Genomic DNA, 19,370 nt, shown 5'->3' on the forward strand with positions numbered 1-19,370 from the left:
AAGGGAAATGTCAATTTTCCTATAGGCTGGACATTACTTTTGGCCACTATTTTACACCAATTTTTTGCTGCATAGGGTGAAAAAAATCATATCACTGCTATTTAATGAGATCAGTCTGCATAAACAAAGCATGTACATTTAGCACAGAGAAATGTGCTGAAACAATTTGCATGTCAGACAGGTTTTCAAATGCTTACTCAGTTATTCTGCAATGATGCCATAATTGCAATATTAGATGACCCTAGTGAGTAACAGGCTTAATATTCATGATCTCTGCCCTTTCTACAAAGCATAAATAACATTACTCTACTGATTAAAACTCATGTGAGCTTCATACTTCCCACAGTCCAGAACCAGTTCTTCAGCTCACGGTAAGTCTAGGTAGATTTAGCTATGTGTAATTTGAAATACATATTGTTTATGATGTAAGCTCCTGGCAAATGTTAACTTCAGTTATCAATAGTGATTTTTATCATCTGCTTGGACTAGATACAATATGTGCCCTTTTTAACCACTGTCCTGTTTTCTCTCCCAGAAATGAACTCAACAGTCTGGATTGTGGATAGTTATGAAGAAGCTCTTGCCAAAAACATTGTGATTGTTTGTCTTGGTTTCATCATCAATTTCATCAATGGAATGTTAGTAGTGACTTTTTTTTCTAATACAATGTTTTCAAGAGACTCCAGATACATTTTATACATTCACCTGGTAATCAATGACATGCTCATGATATTTGTATCAGTGTCTATATATGTGTTGACCTATGCTTTACCACTTGTTAATTTTTCAATGTGTTGTATATTGGTGGTTATTGGTTCAATCACCTTTATGATCACTCCTTTGAATCTGGCTGGTATGGCCATAGAACGGTTCTTTGCGATTTGTAAACCACTGCATCACTCTCAGATTTGCACCCCACAAAGGACCTACATCTTTATATGTTTGCTATGGGTTTTAGGAGCTATGCCTTCTCTAGTAGATATCATTATTTTACTTTTAACCCAGCCCATATCTTTCTTTAGATCATTTGTACCTTGCTACTTAATATATGTGTTCCCTTCTAAAGCCCACCAGGAACACACCACTGCTTCACAAGTCATCTATATGTCTTTGGTGTGGATAATTCTCATATATACTTATTGCAGAGTCCTGTTCACTGCCAGAAAGGCAGTTTCAAAGGGTTCAGCTAATAAGGCACAGAGTACTATACTGTTGCACGGTGTCCAGTTACTTCTTTGTATGCTTTCCTATATCACCCCTTTTATGTACTTAATTATTACTAATTTTTTCCCTCAACACAGAACTAAGGTCACTTTCTGTGTTTATCTGCTCACAAATATTATGCCTAGATTACTGAGTCCTTTGATTTATGGGGTCAGAGACCAGAAGTTTATGAAACAAATGAAGAAATACTTTACATGTAAAGTTATTATTGTAAAGATTGTGCCATCAAAATTATGATATTTATTTAGCTACATTTTAATTAAAAAACAAAATGTATATTTATTTACATTTCTGTTTAATTATGACATTTGTTTTATTTGAGATTTGATAATCTTTTCAGTGGCCTATAAATGTTTAGACACTTAAACGTGAAAGTGTATGAAAGTGATTGAATAATATATTTAAAATATCAAACATGTGGCATACAAACAAATGATGAATTGACTTTGCTCAGAACTAATGACTTTGCTCATTGTCTTTTAATCAGCTGGTGTTTTGGTGATTGTATGAAATCAGTTCTCCTGAAGTTCACACAGTAGTTAATCACTTTAACTTGGAAAACTATCAATTAAGAAATCACAACTAGGCCTACACGTTTTGTCTTTATTTTGAACAGTATCTATTGTTTTATAAATTAAAATGTCTTCATAGCTAAACTACAGTTTTAAAATGAAAAATTGGGGAAAATGTTCATTAATTTGTTGGTTAAATATTTTTGTTATTTTTTGGTTCTCTGTTGTTTTTGCATGTGTTCATAATTTCTTTGTATGACAGCCTGGCCAAAAATGATACCTACACAATTTGACATTTCATTGTGTTATCACAATAAGCAATATGCTTGCAAAATCTTTAACAAAAGTTTTAATAATATTTGAAAAAAGGTATCATGAGTGGATGTATAAGCAAGTGCATGAAGATGAAGAGTTCAAGCAAAATAGTCTTTAATCCAAAAGTCCAACAAATACATAGGAGAATCATGGGGAAACACATTAACATAACTTAGACGACTCCAAACAATGAACTCAAGAAACACAGGGTTTAAATAACAAGGAGAACTAATAAGATAATTAACAGAACTGGTGAAAGGAATCATTAACTGAGACATGTTCCTGGGTCACCATATTTTGTTGATCCTGGAACAACATTCCTGTCTCAAAATGTAGTCTTAACCCTACTCCTATCCCTAAACCTAATCCTATAATTTATCCCTAAAATCAGAGGGGAAAGATAGCTGAATAACATTGATGTAGAAGCACCTAAAGCTGGTTGCAAGCCTAAACTTGTCCCTTAAATCTGACTGGTTGATTGGAATGTTGTTCCAGGATCAACAAAGATGTTGATCCAGGAACATTTCACACTTGGTGAAATCACATTCACCATTCGGAATCGCCCCCTGTACCCTCATTCCCTACATTACCCCACTAACATAGTCCACTTGAAGGAATTAATGAAAACAAGTGAGTGAAATTGGACACTGAGTGCACCAGAAGGGCTGCTGCTTTTGTATAATTTGTGCTTGCAGTTTAATAATCATTTAAAACTTCACAAACTGGCAACTGCAGTAGTACGATGAAAATATTTATTTTGAACTCTCTCATGGTAACTATGTATAAACCTTAATTAAACAATTTAGTAATCACTTAAAGATGAATTTATACCTGTATGATATTAAGCTGTAGCCATTGGACCAGCGGTTTGGATAATGAATGGATGAATGATTCAGCTGTGGGTGACATCTTCTGTTGGGATGCAGAAATTCATTCAGCATGCAACTGTCACGGTGCATTATGGGTATTCTCTAGTCTAGCCATTGAGTGTAGCCTACATCAGTTTTACACTAGTTATTGCGGTGCATTGTGGGATTGAATGAGTGCACTCGATATTGTCCACAATGGTTTCGGACGCCCCTACAAATGACCATCCCCTCAAATAGTGCCCTTTTTAAGGGTATAGGAGGCGATATCAGACACAGCCTAGACTAAATGACAGGACATGCAGGAAAACAGGAACAAAACCTAATCACAATGAAACAGCCAAACAGAATATATATGTTACAAAAATATGAAGATGTCAATTTTCCTATAGGCCGGACATTACTTTTGGCCACTATTTTACACCGATTTTTTGCTGGGGAAGGAAAAAAATCTTTTCACTGCTTTTTCATGAGATAAGTCTGCATAAACAAAGCATGTACATTTCTTGCTTTGCAACCACTCAGAACACCTTGAATAAGCAATGTGCTAAAATGGTTTTCATGTCAGACAGGTTTTCAAATGCTTACTCAGTTATTCTGCAATGTTGCCATGAATGCAATATTAGATGACGCTTTTGGGTAACAAGCTTAATATTCATGATCCCTGCCCTTTCTACAAACCATAAATAACATTACTCTACTGATTAAAACTCATGTGAGCTTCATACTTCCCACAGTCCAGAACCAGTTCTTCAGCTCACGGTAAGTCGAAGTAGGTTTAGCTATGTGTAATTTGAAATACATATTGTTTATGATGTAAACTCCTGGCAAATGTTAACCTCAGTTATGGTGATTTTTAGTGACTTTATCATCTGTTTGGTCTAGAAACAATACATGCCCTTTTTAACCACTGTCCTGTTTTCTCTCCCAGAAATGAACTCAACAGTCTGGATTGTGGATAGTTATGAAGAAGCTCTTGCCAAAAACATTGTGATTGTTTGTCTTGGTTTTATCATTAATTTCATCAACGGAATGTTGGTAGTGACTTTTTTTTCTAATCTAATGTTTTCAAGAGACTCCAGATACATTTTATACATTCACCTGGTAATCAATGACATGCTCATGATATTTGTATCAGTGACTTTATATGTGCTGTCCTACGCTTCACCACTTGTTAATGTTTCATGGTGTTGCATATTGATGGCTCTTGGTGCAACCACCTTTATGATCACTCCTTTGAATCTGGCTGGTATGGCCATAGAAAGGTTCATTGCGATCTGTAAACCACTGCATCACTCTCAGATTTGCACTCCACAAAGAACCTTCATCTTCATATGTTTGCTATGGGTTTTAGGAGCTATGCCTTCTCTAGTAGATATCATTATTTTATTTTCAATTCAGCCCATATCTTTCTTCAGGTCTCTTATACTTTGCTACTCATTCAATTTGTTTCCTTCCAAAGCCCACCAGGACAACACCACTGCTTCACAAGTCATCTATATGTCTTTGGTGTGGATAATTCTCATATATACTTATTGCAGAGTCCTGTTCACTGCCAGAAAGGCAGTTTCAAAGGGTTCAGCTAATAAGGCTCAGAATACTATACTGTTGCATGGTGTCCAGTTACTTCTTTGTATGCTTTCCTATATCACCCCTTTTATGTACTTAACTATTACTCCTTTTTTTCCTCATCACAGAACTAAGATCACTTTCTGTATTTATCTGCTCACAAACATTATGCCTAGATTACTGAGTCCTTTGATTTACGGGGTCCGAGACCAGAAGTTTATGAAACAAATGAAGGAATATTTTACATGTAGAGTTATTATTGTAAAGATTGTGCCATCATAATTATCTATCTATCTATCTATCTATCTATCTATCTATCTATCTATCTATCTATCTATCTATCAGATATATATATAGTCTGTCAGACTATATATACAGTATATATATATATATATATATACAGTATATATATATCTGTTAGTCAGCATTGGAAATTCTTGTCATTTACAGTTTTCATGCTCAAGCTTGTTATACTCCAGGTTAAGTTATCCAATATCAATATCGAAATGAACACCTCAAGCTTTTCTTACTATTTTGCTGCCTGTCCCTGTACCAGGGTTGCCAGGCAGGTCTACGTAACAAAACTAGCCCAATGGCCATTCAAAAATAGCCCAAAAGAAAGTCAATGGCTAAATCCCAAAAATAAAAACTCAAAATATGCCTCTCCCATACATATTTTACAGTCACTATTATGCACATTGATCATAAACACAGCCCAAAGGCTCCCAGTGTTGTGGCCTAATACAGGCCTAATATTTGCTTGTGCTGTCTTTCTGGCTAAATAGCATATTTTGTTTAATGCAATGACTATATACTATATATTTTTTTTACTTTCGCCATATCATGTTGCATGAAACAATATGTTCCAGATCAATTAATTTGTAATTTGGGGGTTTGCTTTTGCAAAATGGTCTTTTGTAATATTTATCCATGCAAAGTTAATTGCATAACTGAAATAAAGGTAATAGCATAATTAACAATTACTTGTTTGCATAGAATATATGATGTATTTATGTTACTTAAGCTCATAAAACCTTATCAGATTGACAGAATCTTACTTAAAGAACTGTACTTAAAATGTTCTTATACTAAAAAATATTCTCATTATTAGTCGAATACATTTTACACATGGGTAAATCCAATTGTTTAATTTAAAGCACTTAACTTGTACTTGGCCTTATGAAAAAGTAACATTGATTTATTAAACCAGTCCATAAAGTAACAACAGACTCCATATCACTGTTCGAGGCCTATTGTTGAGAAAAAGGGTTTAATAAATTTATATAAATTAATTATTTACATATATTAATAAACATACCTTACTGCTTGATATAATCGTGGAAATGTCTTTTTTGAAATCACAAACGATTGTGATTGGTCCTTGCAGGTAAGCGCTGCAAAAATTATCAACTGTCACGTGACAATATTTTACACCTGATAAATGGCAGTGAAACTTTATCGACGAAAATACGCAGTATATTTAGATTTATCTTATCTGACCAATTTGAGACAAATACCATGTCGCTTATCCTTGTTACTTGTTTCTTGTTCAATTCTAGCCGCATTCAGTTATTCAATGTTTTAGCAGCGCCGTCTTGTGGTTATTCTGAGGTTTCTTAATTAGCCTACTATGTTGACCTCACTTGAGGAATCTCATCGTGAAGTAACAGGAGCTTTCGAAGATACAACAAACAATTGATAATTCTCTTTTTAATCACTCAATATGGCCGAATGTGCGCGAGAGGCCGAGTTGCAATGACAGCAACAGAAACATAAACAGAAACGAAAGTGAAACCATCTTCTCTGAATCAAACGACTTTCTGTTTTGACAGAGGAACCAAACGCAAAACTCCGTTGAAAGGTAAATATCACTGAATATATTCCCTACTTGTTGATAATAGCTCGATATGGAATTATACAGTTGTCATATTAATGAATTCGTCATTGGTCACATTGTTGCTAATTCATCCTTGAAAACTGTCAGTGCATTTACACCCAGTTTATGAACAGGTATATAAAAGACCCATCACTGCATGGTGGACAACCACCATATGAACAGTAATAATACTTACAGTACTTTTAGAATGTAACATACACCATGGTACGTGATTATGGAACCATATGAAGTACCATATCAGCGTCTGACACCATGACTACTGCTTTGTGAATAATACCACAGTGATTGATTTGTCATTCTTACAGAAAAATGGCTCAGGCTGATATTGACGAGGGATTATATTCTCGACAGCTGTAAGTGTGCTTATATGACACATACAACTTATATTTCCTTATTTGTATCTTGGTCTCCCATATATACCTTGATTTTTGTGTTTTCTGACTGTTATCTGGAATTTTACTTGAGTAATCAAACTGAAATACTAAATAAGTGCTCTTGAAACTGAATGCTTGTATTACATATCCAATGAATAAATAAAAAAATGTGCATTGAACTTCTTACAGTTTCATTTAGACATTAAAAATGCACATTTTTGCAGGTCCCTCAGATTGTAAAAAAGGCCAGAAATGTGTTTAATGATACATATGGATGCCTAATAGTCGGTTTAAAAGCATGTTTGTTGTATCAGGTGTAATGTTGTCTAATTCGCCTTTTTGAGGAAGAGTTACTTGCTTAGTTTTAGGAATTCCAGTTATGTATTTTCTGTTGATTCCAAGTCATCGATGATTTATGAATAGTTACGCCCATCCCAACTAGTCTCTTCCTGGTATTTTTCACAGAAAAAATAGGTAAAACAAAGCGAAAGCGAAATTTGCATTGTTGAAATAAGTTGCATGCTATTTAGTTTATTTGAATTGGATTAAAATTTGCTTTAAAAAAAAGGGGGGAAAAAGGGAAATGAAGCCTGTTCAAGAGTATTTTCCACCAGTTCTCAGTTGCTTACTTTTATTATCCATACATTGTTTAGATATGCAAAATATACATCATGGTAGTATTGGTTATATTTAATGTATGCTTATTTTAATTTTTATTTTGTATGTTTTAAATGGCAACAGAGGTCAAATTTTTAAAATTTATTTCAGCATGTAGAGACATACTTTATGCACATTTTTCATCTCACAACAGGTATGTGATTGACCATGATGCAATGCGTCGCATGGGAAAGGCTGATGTCCTTATTGCTGGAATGCGAGGTCTTGGCGTGGAAATTGCCAAGAATGTGATTCTGGCTGGAGTTCGATCAGTCACCGTTCAGGATGAGGGTGTGGTGGAGTGGAGAGATCTGTCTTCTCAGGTAATGACCTTTTAATGCAATTAAATGAGTAGTTCATCCAAAAACTAAGTAGTCTGCCATCCTTTAATAACCAGGAAAGAAGATGCTTTAAAGATGCTCAGAGCTGCTGCTTTCTATGCAATGAAAATTAACAATGAATCAAGCATGTGTGCATTCAGACATGATACCTCAAGACACATCAAACATCATTGGTTTTTGTTTGTCATGTGACTAATCAATGTGTGGTGCATTTGAATGTTTTGGATTATATGCAGTTGAGGTTTGAGAGCGTTCAAATGCAAGGATTTATTTTTAGCTTATGATGGCAGAATTCATTTTCATTTCCTGGAAAAGAGCCATTTTGTGTTCCAAACAAACAAGTCATACAGGACTGGAAAGGCTTGCATCAGTAAATGGTGAAATAATTAGCATTTTTGGGTTAATAATTTGCTTTTTTTTATTTGCAAAAATGTAAATGATTAATATAGGATCATTTATATAATCTCTTATGTCTTCAGTTTTACTTGAAAGAAGCTGATCTGGGTCAGAACAGGGCCTTGTGTTCTGAGAAGCAGCTCTCTAGTCTGAACGTCTACGTTCGAGTGTCTGCCTGGACTAACAAACTCAACGAGGACTTCCTCAGCAAGTTCCAGGTGAGCTATGATCCTGTCTCATATGTCCGTGCAAAAAAAAAGAAGAAAATTCTTGTTTTGTCTTATTTTATGTTTATTACAATAGGTGGTGGTGCTCACAAATTCACCTTTAGAAGAGCAGCTACGTGTGGGAACGTTTTGCCACTCAAACAATATAAAGTTTATCGTGGCTGACACCAGAGGGCTTTGTGGGTAGGCTGCATTCTGTGAATCAATAAAATACATGAAAATGGTTAAATTAGTGCAAAATCATAATCTGATTTCTGTGTTTGGTTTGCAGGCAGTTGTTCTGTGACTTTGGCGAATCGTTTGAGGTCCAAGACACAAATGGAGAAACTCCAGTCTCAGCCATGATTGCTCATATCAGCAAGGTGACAGGACAAAAAAATGCATTTTCACTTTCAGTTTGGTCCTCTTAAAGGAATACTCACCCTCATGTCATTGCAAATCTATAATACTTTCATTCATCTTCGATGAAATACAAATGAAAACATTTTTAATGAAATCAGAGAGATTTCTGTCCCTCCATTGAAAGTCCGTTCCAGCAAAACTTTGATGCTTCAAAATGTTGGTAAAGACATAATAAAGAGAGTCGATATGAATCGAGCAGTTTAATCAAGCAAGTGTATTTGAGCTTGTTTTTGATTTGCTCAACGAATGTGTTTTGATCAATTTTTAAATATAAAGAAATGCCTGAATTAAATCTGTTTATCATAAAGTGATTGTGTCTCTTCAGATGATTTGGATTAAATTAGATTCATCTGTTTATTAGGTTTTTATGAACTTTTTGAAGTGTCAAAGTTTTGGGTGAATGAACTTTCAATTAAGGGAGAGAAATTTCAATTAAAATATCTTGGATTATAAGACATGACGGCGAGAAATTGATGGCAGATTTTCATTTTTATTTTTCAAAACAATTTGCCCATAATGTATTATTTTGTTTATTTATTATTATTACAATTGACTCAGTCTTTTTTCTTTCTTTACTATCCTTTAATAAATCTGAGCTGAAAATGTAACATTTTCCATCATAGGAGAATCCAGGCGTAGTGACATGCACAGATGAAGAGAGTCATGAGTTCACAGATGGCATGTTTGTGACTTTTTCTGAGGTTCAAGGCATGACCGAACTCAACAGTTATAGTCCCGTTGAGATCAAAGTGCGGGGTAGGTGTCATAGGATATGTGGAAAATATCTAGAACTGATACTGTCGGATAGTATGCGGTTAATTTGATAAATATATATGCCAATGTTTTTAGACAGCTACTCCTTCACTATTTGTGACACTTCAAACTTTTCCGAGTATGTGAAGGGTGGAGTGGCAACTGAAGTGAAACAGCCTGAAATCCTCCACTTTGTAAGTGTCACCCGGTATTGATTTATATTTAAGATGCTGTTATCATGATGTAGTGTGCTTTTGAAATCTGTAAGTATGTCAACTTACAGCATTATAGCAAGACATCTCCTTGAGGTAATGTTTTAATGCTTGCAGAAACCTCTGAATGTGGCTCTGGATGAAGCGCTCAGAAATCCTGAGCTTGTGGAGATGACAGACTATGGCAAGACACAAAGACACCTGTCTCTGCACCTGGCCTTCCAGGCCCTGCATAGATTTTCTCAGAAATACAGCCGGACACCCCAACCTAGATCCCAGGTCAGTCATACATGAAAATGTGTTTTAAAGTACACACATTGTATCAGAATTTTCCACAGTGTGACTCTATTTTCAGTATATTGCGCAAAATATTATGTAAGTTTTAAGAAAGTTAATATTACTGTTGTTTTCTGGAAAAACTGATCCTTTGTTAATTATTGATATATCTTTCTTAAAATAACATTTATTATACAATTCTTTTTTTTTTATATGCATGTGCAAATATTTGACAATTTGATTACAATATAAATACAATGCATTAGGAAATCTAAAAATTTGTACTAATGTGATTTTACTAATCACTATTAATCATAACTATTTTCACAATTTTTATATTATGAAATATTGACAAAAAATTATTTTTACTACTGAAAGTAATTGTATTTTGAAATAATAAGCACCTAATACTAATAGAAATTCAATGCACTGATCTGCATCATCACTTTTTGCTTCATCTCTTTGTTTTGCTGCCCTCTGTAGGCTGATGCTGAAGTGCTGGTTACTATCACAAAAGAGCTTTGCACAGATGCAAAGTTTGATGAGCTTGATGAAGACGCTGTAAGACATTTATCTCTGGTTGCCAGCGGTGACCTAGCACCTGTCAATGCCTTCATTGGAGGGCTGGCTGCTCAGGAGGTGGTGAAGGTGAGTTTGATAATTGAACTCTTTCCCCGCCATTGACAGGATTTTCCGGCTATACATGTTTTCACTGTTTACCCTACAGTATGGTTAGAAGAAGCAGAAACAAGATATAAAACCATTGCTTATGCACATGCTGTAGTCTTTGACAAAAACTTGATTTTTGTTCAAGATGCTGCAACTTTTTCCCCGCCAATGTTTTTTAGAAAAAAAGTTGCCAGCCACCGCCAGCATTTTTGATCATTTTCACAAAAGTGTCATGGTTCCCAGAATATTTTGTTGTATGAATATCTGAACATGCAACATGTTAAAAGAAGGAACAGACCCTCTGCTTTTGAACAAAAACAAAACAAAAAAGCTTCCTGAAACATTTTCTTATCAACACTTGAATATGGGTACGTTTCATAAAAAAGCAATATTTTGAGCAAAAAGCTGAGAAAATCACGTTTTTGTCAGAGACTATTTCTGGATCTTATTCAGATCAATGATCAAATCATAGATGGATTAGACTGAGTTCATCAACATCCTCAAAGCTTCACAGTCCTATAGCTGTGTTTTGATCAAGAAATTCAGTACTTTCAGAAGATGCATAATAGCGCCCCCTACCGTATAACAGTGAAAAAGAGGTAATGAAACTTACCCATATTCAAATGTTTATAAAAAAGAATGAATTTTTTCAAAGCAGAGTCTCTGTTTTTTCTTTTGATATATTGCATGTTCAGATATTCATACAACAAAATATTCTGAAGGAGATAAAACTTTTGTGAAAATGCTGGCAGTAGCTGGCAACTTTTTTTCTTTTTTAAAAAAAGCTTGCAGGGAAAGAGTTAATGATATTTACACTGGGATCACCAGTTAATGGACACATAATTTGAGTTTGAGAACATGGTCTATATATAAGCACATTTTTTAATGATTACATGTGTGTGAAATCTTCCAGGCGTGCAGTGGTAAATTCACTCCTCTCAGACAGTGGCTGTATTTCGATGCTCTGGAATGCCTGCCTATAGAGGAGGATGGAGTTGTCCTCACTGAAGACGCCTGTGCTCCTGTAAGCAACGAGCAAGCTCATTTTCAGTATTTAGAAAATACAAACGTCTAATTTCTGATTGTTTCTGAAGAACATACTCAACGTAATTGGCCGAGCACTTTCCGTACTTCACATAAAGTGATCTGTATCCTCTGTGCTGTAGAGAGACAGCCGATATGATGGGCAGATTGCTGTGTTTGGATCTGCTTTTCAAGACAAGCTGAAGAAACAGAACTATTTTCTGGTGAGTGTATTTCTCCTGCTTCAACAGCAGAGGAGGTCATTACCCCTTTTTGTGTTTCAGTAAACCCTGTTGGATGACTGTCAGTTACTTATCATTGATCTGTTATGGAGAGGAGTGAGCAGATCAGTGAGTCAGTGGTGTAGAATGCACAGGAAATATTTTATGTGCCATGTGATATTTCCTGTTGAGCACTAGGATATGTTGGTCAGAGTTTCCTGTGTGAATCAACCTAATATTGCGGAATTTTTTGGGCAGAATTTTTTGGTTTATTACTGAATGTTGCTAAAACCTGTATTTCTTCATTTAATCACACAGTTTGTTCATGTTTGTTTTTAGAATACACTACCATATATTAGTTTGGGGTCTATATGATTTTTTAAATAATACTTTTATTTAACAAGTATGTATTAAATTGATCAAAAGGGACATTAAAAACACTTATAATGTTACAAAAGATTTTTATTTAAAATAAATGCTGTTTTTTTCAACATTCTATTCATCAAAGAATCCTTAAAAATGATCCTGGTTTCCACAAAAATCTGAAGCATCACAATTGTTTTAACATTAGTTCATTGTTAATAAAAATTATTATTTCTTGAGCAGCAAATCATCATATTAGAATGATTTCTGAAGAATCATGTGACACTGAAGACTGGAGTAATGATGCTGAAAATTCAACTTTGCAATCAAAGGAATAAATTGCATTGTAAAATATATTCAAATAGAAAACAGTTATTTTAAATTGAAATAATATTTCACAATATTACTGTTTTTACGGTATTTTTGATCAGATAAAAACAGTAAAACATGTGACATTAAACTTTTAAACAATTGTGTACATTTATGCTATAAAGTACATCACATGTAAAGCTAGTCCTTGCTTATTTAACCTCTCTTCAAAATTACAAGACCTGTTCCATCTCTCAGTCTTGGAGATTAATAATCAATATTATTCATCAATTCTCATCAAATGTCTATGTGATCAGGTTGGAGCTGGAGCAATCGGTTGTGAGCTGCTGAAGAACTTTGCTCTCATTGGTCTGGGTGCGGGAGAGGGTGGAAAAATTACTGTGACTGACATGGACTCCATTGAGCGATCGAATCTGAATCGACAGTTTCTGTTCCGCTCTCAGGACATCGGGGTAAGAAGAGTTGGCACACAATAGCTACACCATTGGAAAATGGTTTTAGCACAAAATCAATGACCTTAATCTAAAACAGATCCATCTCTGAAATCTTATTGAATGAGCCACGTCAACTTCACATGCCTTAAATGTTGTAAAATCACTGTAATGCATTAACGTGTTTTCTTTTTATCTCTCTCAGAGGCTGAAGTCAGAGGTGGCGGCGGAGTCTGTTAAAGAGATGAACCCTTACATGAACATCATCTCTCACCAGAACCGAGTGTGTGTAGAGACAGAGGAGGTCTACACACATTCGTTCTATAGTCACCTTGATGGCGTAGCAGCTGCGCTAGATAATGTGGATGCACGTGAGTGCTGGTTTTGCTAGGTCCCATGTTACACCAACTGTGTTTATCAACCAGAAAGTTTGTTTTGCCTTATGCCTCAGCCAAATTTTAGAAAGTAAACATTTAGCTACATGTCTAACATTTTACTTTCCCTGTCCATTAGGAGTCTATCTCGACCAGTGCTGTGTGCGAAACAAAAAGCCCATGCTGGAGGGAGGAACTCTGGGTAGTAAAGGCCACACTTTGGTGGTAGTACCACATCTGACTGAATCGTATGGACCCTCCACATCTGGAGGACAGAAAGCCATTCCCATCTGCACACTCAAGAACTTCCCTCACCGTATAGAGCACACGCTACAGGTGAGAAGACATACATTTTTCTGTTTAGCAGATTGACAAGTTGTTGCATTGACAGCAAATTATAATTTCTCTCAATTTTTAGGAGTTAAACTGCCCTGTGTTACTCTAAATATTGGTTAAACAAAAATGAAACAAACAAACAAAAAAAACATTCTGAAAATTATTCCAATGATATTGTTCCTCTTTGTCGTTATCGTTATAGTTGTGGTGTGGACCAGAATGGTTATTAAAGCTTTATATTTATAGTTATCGTCCTTGGTGAGAATGGCCCTTGATTTAAGTGGCAATATTCAGGCATAATATATAAAATAAATAAATACATTTAAATAAATAAAATTATATAATATATCCAGGCCTTTATTATCAAAATATCTGAAGATTTGCAAATACACAAAGTGAAAATTTTAACCCTTTACTTGCCCGCTCGACCAAATGGTTGAGCACATTTTGAGTCACTATATTTCATTGAGAGGAGTACCTAATTTAACTCAAGCTGATTGAGCCATCTCTACCATCTGGTTGAGGTATGTTATGCCAAAAAAATCCATGATTGAAAGAGTTTCAATCAACAGCACTTGTTACAACACTTCCTCAAACATGGATGTCAGAAACAAAGAAATCACTCCTGCTATGTGAACTGTTCTTGGTGAAATTTTGCAAGGTAAGCAACATTTTTTGACATATTACACTGTAAGAGCCTTAACTTTACAAAATTATGTCACTTGGTGACATGAAAAAACTTAAGTATGTTTTTAATAATTTTTCAAAAACATGCTCAACCAAACGGTTGATTTGTAAATTAAAGGTAAATGCAGAAAAGCTAAGGTAATCTTTTCAGATCGTCCATTTCTGCAGTCAGAATGGACTATTTGCTGAGAAATATAAACTTCTGACCATTCTTAGCTATAGCTATATGACAGCTATTGTTATTTCTTCATGAATATGCTGAGATAATTTCTTAAATATGTACTTTTTGCCACTTTTGCATATTTTTTTAAGTAAATATAATGAATTCTTTGAATTAATGTGTGGAAATCATAATTATCAGAGGCAATTACTACTTAAATGACAAATGCTGGTACTAACATTACTAAAATTGTAAGAGATTGTTATTTATGTGTTTGTTGTTGCTTTTTTTTACAATTACTAGATGGATGTCAACAGTTTCTGTGGTACAAGAATGCGCACTCTTCAGGCCCTTGCCCCAGAAAACCCCCAAGATTCTGATGCTGAGCTCAGTGATGTTGATGACCCAATAGAGGATCCAAATTATCACCCTGTCTAAGAAGAGAAATGTTCATATGTCTAAAAAAAATAGAAAAATCCTGTTGCACTACCACACTTGATGGCGTTTCTTGAATCACAAAAGCCTAAAATGCCATTATATTACTATCTTTTGCTATTTTATTTATAGTTTTTGAATGCAGAAAGAATGTAATGTCTTTAGTTTTGTTACTTTTAGTTATTTGTGTTATTTATTTTAGTTTATTGTTAAAAAAACAAGAAAACATGTAATTTCCTGGGTTAAAATGAAAATCTGAAATATTTTATGGAATATTTCAGTTAATAAACAAGATTCAATATATAAAACTATTTTATTTTGATTATGTTTTAAAATAAATTAGTATTATAGTTCATATTTTCTGATTTTCATACTATGTGTATGCATTTCATTATTTTACCTTTAAGTGCCATATCAACCATTTGGTAGAGTCCGATATTTTCAAAATTATGGGATGTGTTGAAAAAAAATACAGTGAGTGTGGTAACTAGTGACATAATGAGATAAAAAATGCAAACAAAAAATTTTTCAAATGACTTTATCTTGGTGGGGCAGTTTTGCACAAGTTGCATTTCTACCAAACATGAAGCTGTGTGTGTGAATCACAAATGATTATTACTTTTTTTTAAATAATTTTCAGTGGGCCAGAGACCAGTTTGAAGGACTATTCAAGCAAATGGCAGAGAATGTGAACCTCTTTCTCAGGTACAGATAAATGCATTTTAACTAGTCAATAGTCTAGAAGAGAAATAAGATCAAATGTGTGCAGGAAAAACAGGGTGAAGAGGCACAACTGTTATCAGCAGATGCAGATATTGTGTTAGAGATTCTGTTCAACATTGTACTCCTTAAATGTGACCCACTCCTCACGTCCAGGCTCAGCTTTTCATTATTACTGCAACCCTGGCTGCCCCCTGGCTTCCTGCCACAAGTGTCAACTGTAGTCAGATCTCTTTTCCATCTGAAATGAAGTGAAGGATGTTTATAAAAAGGCGAGTGTGCAGGAAGTTGTGGTGCTGTGTGCTGCAGGCAGATACCGCAGAGGGAAGGCAGCTGCCTCAATCTCAACTACTTCCTGTTGGCTGTCAGCAAACTCCACCCAACTCAACAGCTTTCTTTGGCTAAAAAATGAAAAAGTTTTGGGGCAGTGCTATTGAAGTATCATAAATATACTATTATAGTTTTTTAATAATATGTGAATTAGTTTTTTGCATTATAATTTTAGTTAAAATTTGTGCTTTTGACCATTTATTTAATATTTTTAAAAAGTTCTATTTAATTTTAAGAAATAGCTAGTTTAGATTGAGTTAATGATAATGCCATGTTTTTGAGGCCAGTTAAAGTTTAGCCTGAATGAATAATGTTGAAAAAATTAAAACAACTAAAAAGCTACTCATACTGCATTAGCATACAGATAGCTCTACCCATTTTCTCCATCTCTGTCTACAGTGACCCAACCTATGTAGATCGCACAGTCGCCCGTGGAGATGTGGAGGCTGTGGAAATGTTGGAGGGCGTCTATAGGAGTCTGAGCGAGGAATGGCCTCAGAACTGGACTGACTGTGTCAGCTGGGCCCGCAAACAGTGGGAAACGCTTTACAACAATCACATTAGACAACTACTGCACTGCTTTCCCCCTGACCAGGTAACACAGAGAGCCATGTACTGTACACACTTTACAGTGAAGTATACATAGTGGCTAAAGCTTATGGTTCCCAGGCTATATATATCATCTGAAATGTTCTTCTAAAATGGTCATTTTTATCAGGCTCATATGTTATGTTCAGTTAGTTCACATTAATAGCAATGGAAAGGACCTATTGATTGGTATTAAAGTGAAATAACCAGGAGAAATAAAATACAGGAGCCTGATAAAAATGCTAATTTTAGAAGAAATTTCAGACAGCACTTAGAGGCTTTTGCATCTGAAGTCTTCCTATATACAGCTATGGAAAAAATTAAGAGACCACTCCAAGTTCAGAAATAAATGTTTGTAATTTTTTCCATAGCTATATATATATATATATATATATATATATATATATATATATATATATATATATATATATATATATATATATATATATATATATATATATATATATAGTACAGTCCAAAAGTTTGGAACTACTAAGATTTTTAATGTTTTTAAAAGAAGTTTCATCTGCTCACCAAGGCTACATTTATTTAATTAAAAATACTGTAAAAACAGTAATATTGTGAAATATTATTACAATTTAAAATAACTGTTTTCTATTTGAATATATTTCACAAAGTAATTTATTCCTGTGATCAAAGCTGAATTTTCAGCATCATTACTCCAGTCTTCAGTGTCACATGATCCTTCAGAAATCATTCTAATATGCTGATCTGCTGCTCAAGAAACATTTAATGTGTACAATTGTACAAAATAGTTGTGTACGTTGTGTAATATTTTTTTTCAGGATTATTTGATGAATAGAAAGTTCAAAAGAACAGTGTTTATCTGAAATCTAATCTTTTGTAACATTATAAATGTCTTTACTGCCACTTTTGGTTGATTTAATGCATCCTTGCTGAATAAAAGTATTCATTTCTTTAATTTCTTTTCAAAAAAATAAAAATAAAAATTCTTACTGACCCCAAACTTTTGAACGGTAGTGTATAATGCTACAGAAGCTTTGTATTTCAGATAAATGCTGTTCTTTTGAACTTTCTATTCATCAAGGAATCCTGAAAAAAAAAGTACACAACTGTTTTCAACATTGATAATAATCATAAATGTTTATTGAGCAGCAAATCATCATATTACAATGATTTCTGAAGGATCATGTGACACTGAAGACTGGAGTAACGATGCTGAAAATTCAGCTTTGATCACAGGAATACATTACTTTATCAAATATATTTAAATAGTACACAGTTATTTTAAATTGTAATAATATTTCACAATGTTACTGTTTTTTACTGTATTTTTAATTAAATAAATGTAGCCTTGGTGAGCAGACGAAACTTCTTTTAAAAACATTAAAAATCTTATTGGTTCCAAACTTTTAGACTGTAAAAATTTTTTCTTTTTTAATAAATCTGCAAAAATGTCAACAATTCTGTGTTTTTCTGTCAATATGGGGTGCTGTGTGTACATTAATGACGAAAAAACTTAAACTTTAACTTAAATGATTTTAGCAAATGGCTGCAATATAACAAAGAGTGAAAAATTTAAGGGGGTCTGAATACTTTCCGTACCCACTGTATATATATTATCACATGGGAGAATGGGGGAATATGTGCTATTGGTATGAACGTAGTGTCATTCTTAATGGTTCTTTAAAATATACGTTTTATTTAAGCAAAGTATTTTTAAAATTAAAATAATATATATATATATATATATATTTTTTTTTTATTTGGGATGTAATAAGATCCAAATGTTTTTGTCATGTTTCCCAAAAACTAGAGTAAAACGCTTTGGATAAAAAAAAAAAGATCTACTAAAATGACTACTTACAGGCTTAGTCTTATCAATACACCTTAGACATTTTGATTATGAGTATGTTAAGAAAGTGAGTTGGCTAATAATTCATTAGTTTTGGGATCGCAGGAGTACTTGAATGCGTTAGTTTCACTTTGGACCAGCAGGTGGCACTGTTGTCTATAACAACAAGTGGTTCGGACCATGTTTAGAGAGATGGCATGATAGTCACAATACCTTGTGAAATAAATATTTATGAAAATTTTCACATGAAAATCAGTCATTTATGTCATTATCTGAAGTCTCATTATAAATCCAAAAGTGCTCATCATGTGAATTGCAGCATATTACAATAATTTCTTTCTAAATATAGGAGATTCTAATTGTTAGGGGAAAAATACAACCAATCATTTCCACTGGGAGTTTGTGCATCTATGGTTGTGTAACAGTATGGATGTGGAGAGGTCTAATCCATAGCACCGGTGCCTGCTCACAGAGATAAACATTCATTTAGAGGAGGGGTGATATGAACAAGAAAACAGAGTTTTGAAACTCTGAAATGTCCTTTATCTTGCATGTCCAGATATAACAGTTGCAAAACCTGAAGTCGCAGATGAGTAGACCACAGTTCAGTTTGAGGGTTTGTGCTTGAATATACTGAAAAAGAATAAATCATTGGCATCACCAAGCTTGGCATAACAGTTTCTCATTATCAGTTGGAAGTCTTTCCTGGAGTGCAGAAAAACGGTTGTAAAGATCAACACACACAATTCTTTCTGTTGAACTAGTGGAATAAGCTTTGTGTTACTGCTCTTTTGGTCTGCCTTTGTTCTTTTCAACAGCCTCTTCTGTTTTTTTGTTAAAAGACA

At 34.1% G+C, this 19,370-nt stretch overlaps 3 protein-coding genes across 3 annotated transcripts in view; all 3 read left to right on the forward strand.

Moving 5' to 3' along the window:
* Window positions 1-513: 513 nt before the first annotated feature.
* LOC137011551 (odorant receptor 131-2-like) lies at window positions 514-1,461 on the forward strand. Its single transcript, XM_067374474.1, has one exon. It carries the CDS (start codon window positions 538-540, stop codon window positions 1,459-1,461), a length of 924 nt encoding a protein of 307 aa, XP_067230575.1. The 5' UTR covers window positions 514-537.
* Window positions 1,462-3,826: 2,365 nt separating this feature from the next.
* On the forward strand, window positions 3,827-4,768 carry LOC137011555 (odorant receptor 131-2-like). The gene has a single exon (XM_067374476.1). The coding sequence runs from the start codon at window positions 3,851-3,853 to the stop codon at window positions 4,766-4,768; it is 918 nt and encodes a 305-aa protein (XP_067230577.1). The 5' UTR covers window positions 3,827-3,850.
* A 1,349-nt stretch (window positions 4,769-6,117) lies between these two features.
* The window catches only part of uba7 (ubiquitin-like modifier activating enzyme 7), a 42,964-nt gene continuing 29,711 nt past the window's right edge, over window positions 6,118-19,370 (forward strand). Inside the window, exons 1-17 of the mRNA XM_067373012.1 lie at window positions 6,118-6,347; window positions 6,689-6,736; window positions 7,569-7,737; window positions 8,235-8,369; window positions 8,455-8,561; window positions 8,650-8,740; window positions 9,404-9,536; window positions 9,630-9,727; window positions 9,863-10,024; window positions 10,505-10,669; window positions 11,604-11,714; window positions 11,857-11,937; window positions 12,924-13,079; window positions 13,264-13,429; window positions 13,572-13,768; window positions 15,691-15,755; window positions 16,500-16,695. Coding sequence (XP_067229113.1) covers window positions 6,693-6,736; window positions 7,569-7,737; window positions 8,235-8,369; window positions 8,455-8,561; window positions 8,650-8,740; window positions 9,404-9,536; window positions 9,630-9,727; window positions 9,863-10,024; window positions 10,505-10,669; window positions 11,604-11,714; window positions 11,857-11,937; window positions 12,924-13,079; window positions 13,264-13,429; window positions 13,572-13,768; window positions 15,691-15,755; window positions 16,500-16,695 — 2,076 coding nt within the window. The 5' untranslated portion in view covers window positions 6,118-6,347; window positions 6,689-6,692. The remainder of the gene's footprint in view (window positions 6,348-6,688; window positions 6,737-7,568; window positions 7,738-8,234; window positions 8,370-8,454; window positions 8,562-8,649; window positions 8,741-9,403; window positions 9,537-9,629; window positions 9,728-9,862; window positions 10,025-10,504; window positions 10,670-11,603; window positions 11,715-11,856; window positions 11,938-12,923; window positions 13,080-13,263; window positions 13,430-13,571; window positions 13,769-15,690; window positions 15,756-16,499; window positions 16,696-19,370) is intronic.

This window comes from Chanodichthys erythropterus, chromosome 21 (assembly GCF_024489055.1).
Source record: "Chanodichthys erythropterus isolate Z2021 chromosome 21, ASM2448905v1, whole genome shotgun sequence".
NCBI classification, from domain to species: domain Eukaryota; kingdom Metazoa; phylum Chordata; class Actinopteri; order Cypriniformes; family Xenocyprididae; genus Chanodichthys; species Chanodichthys erythropterus.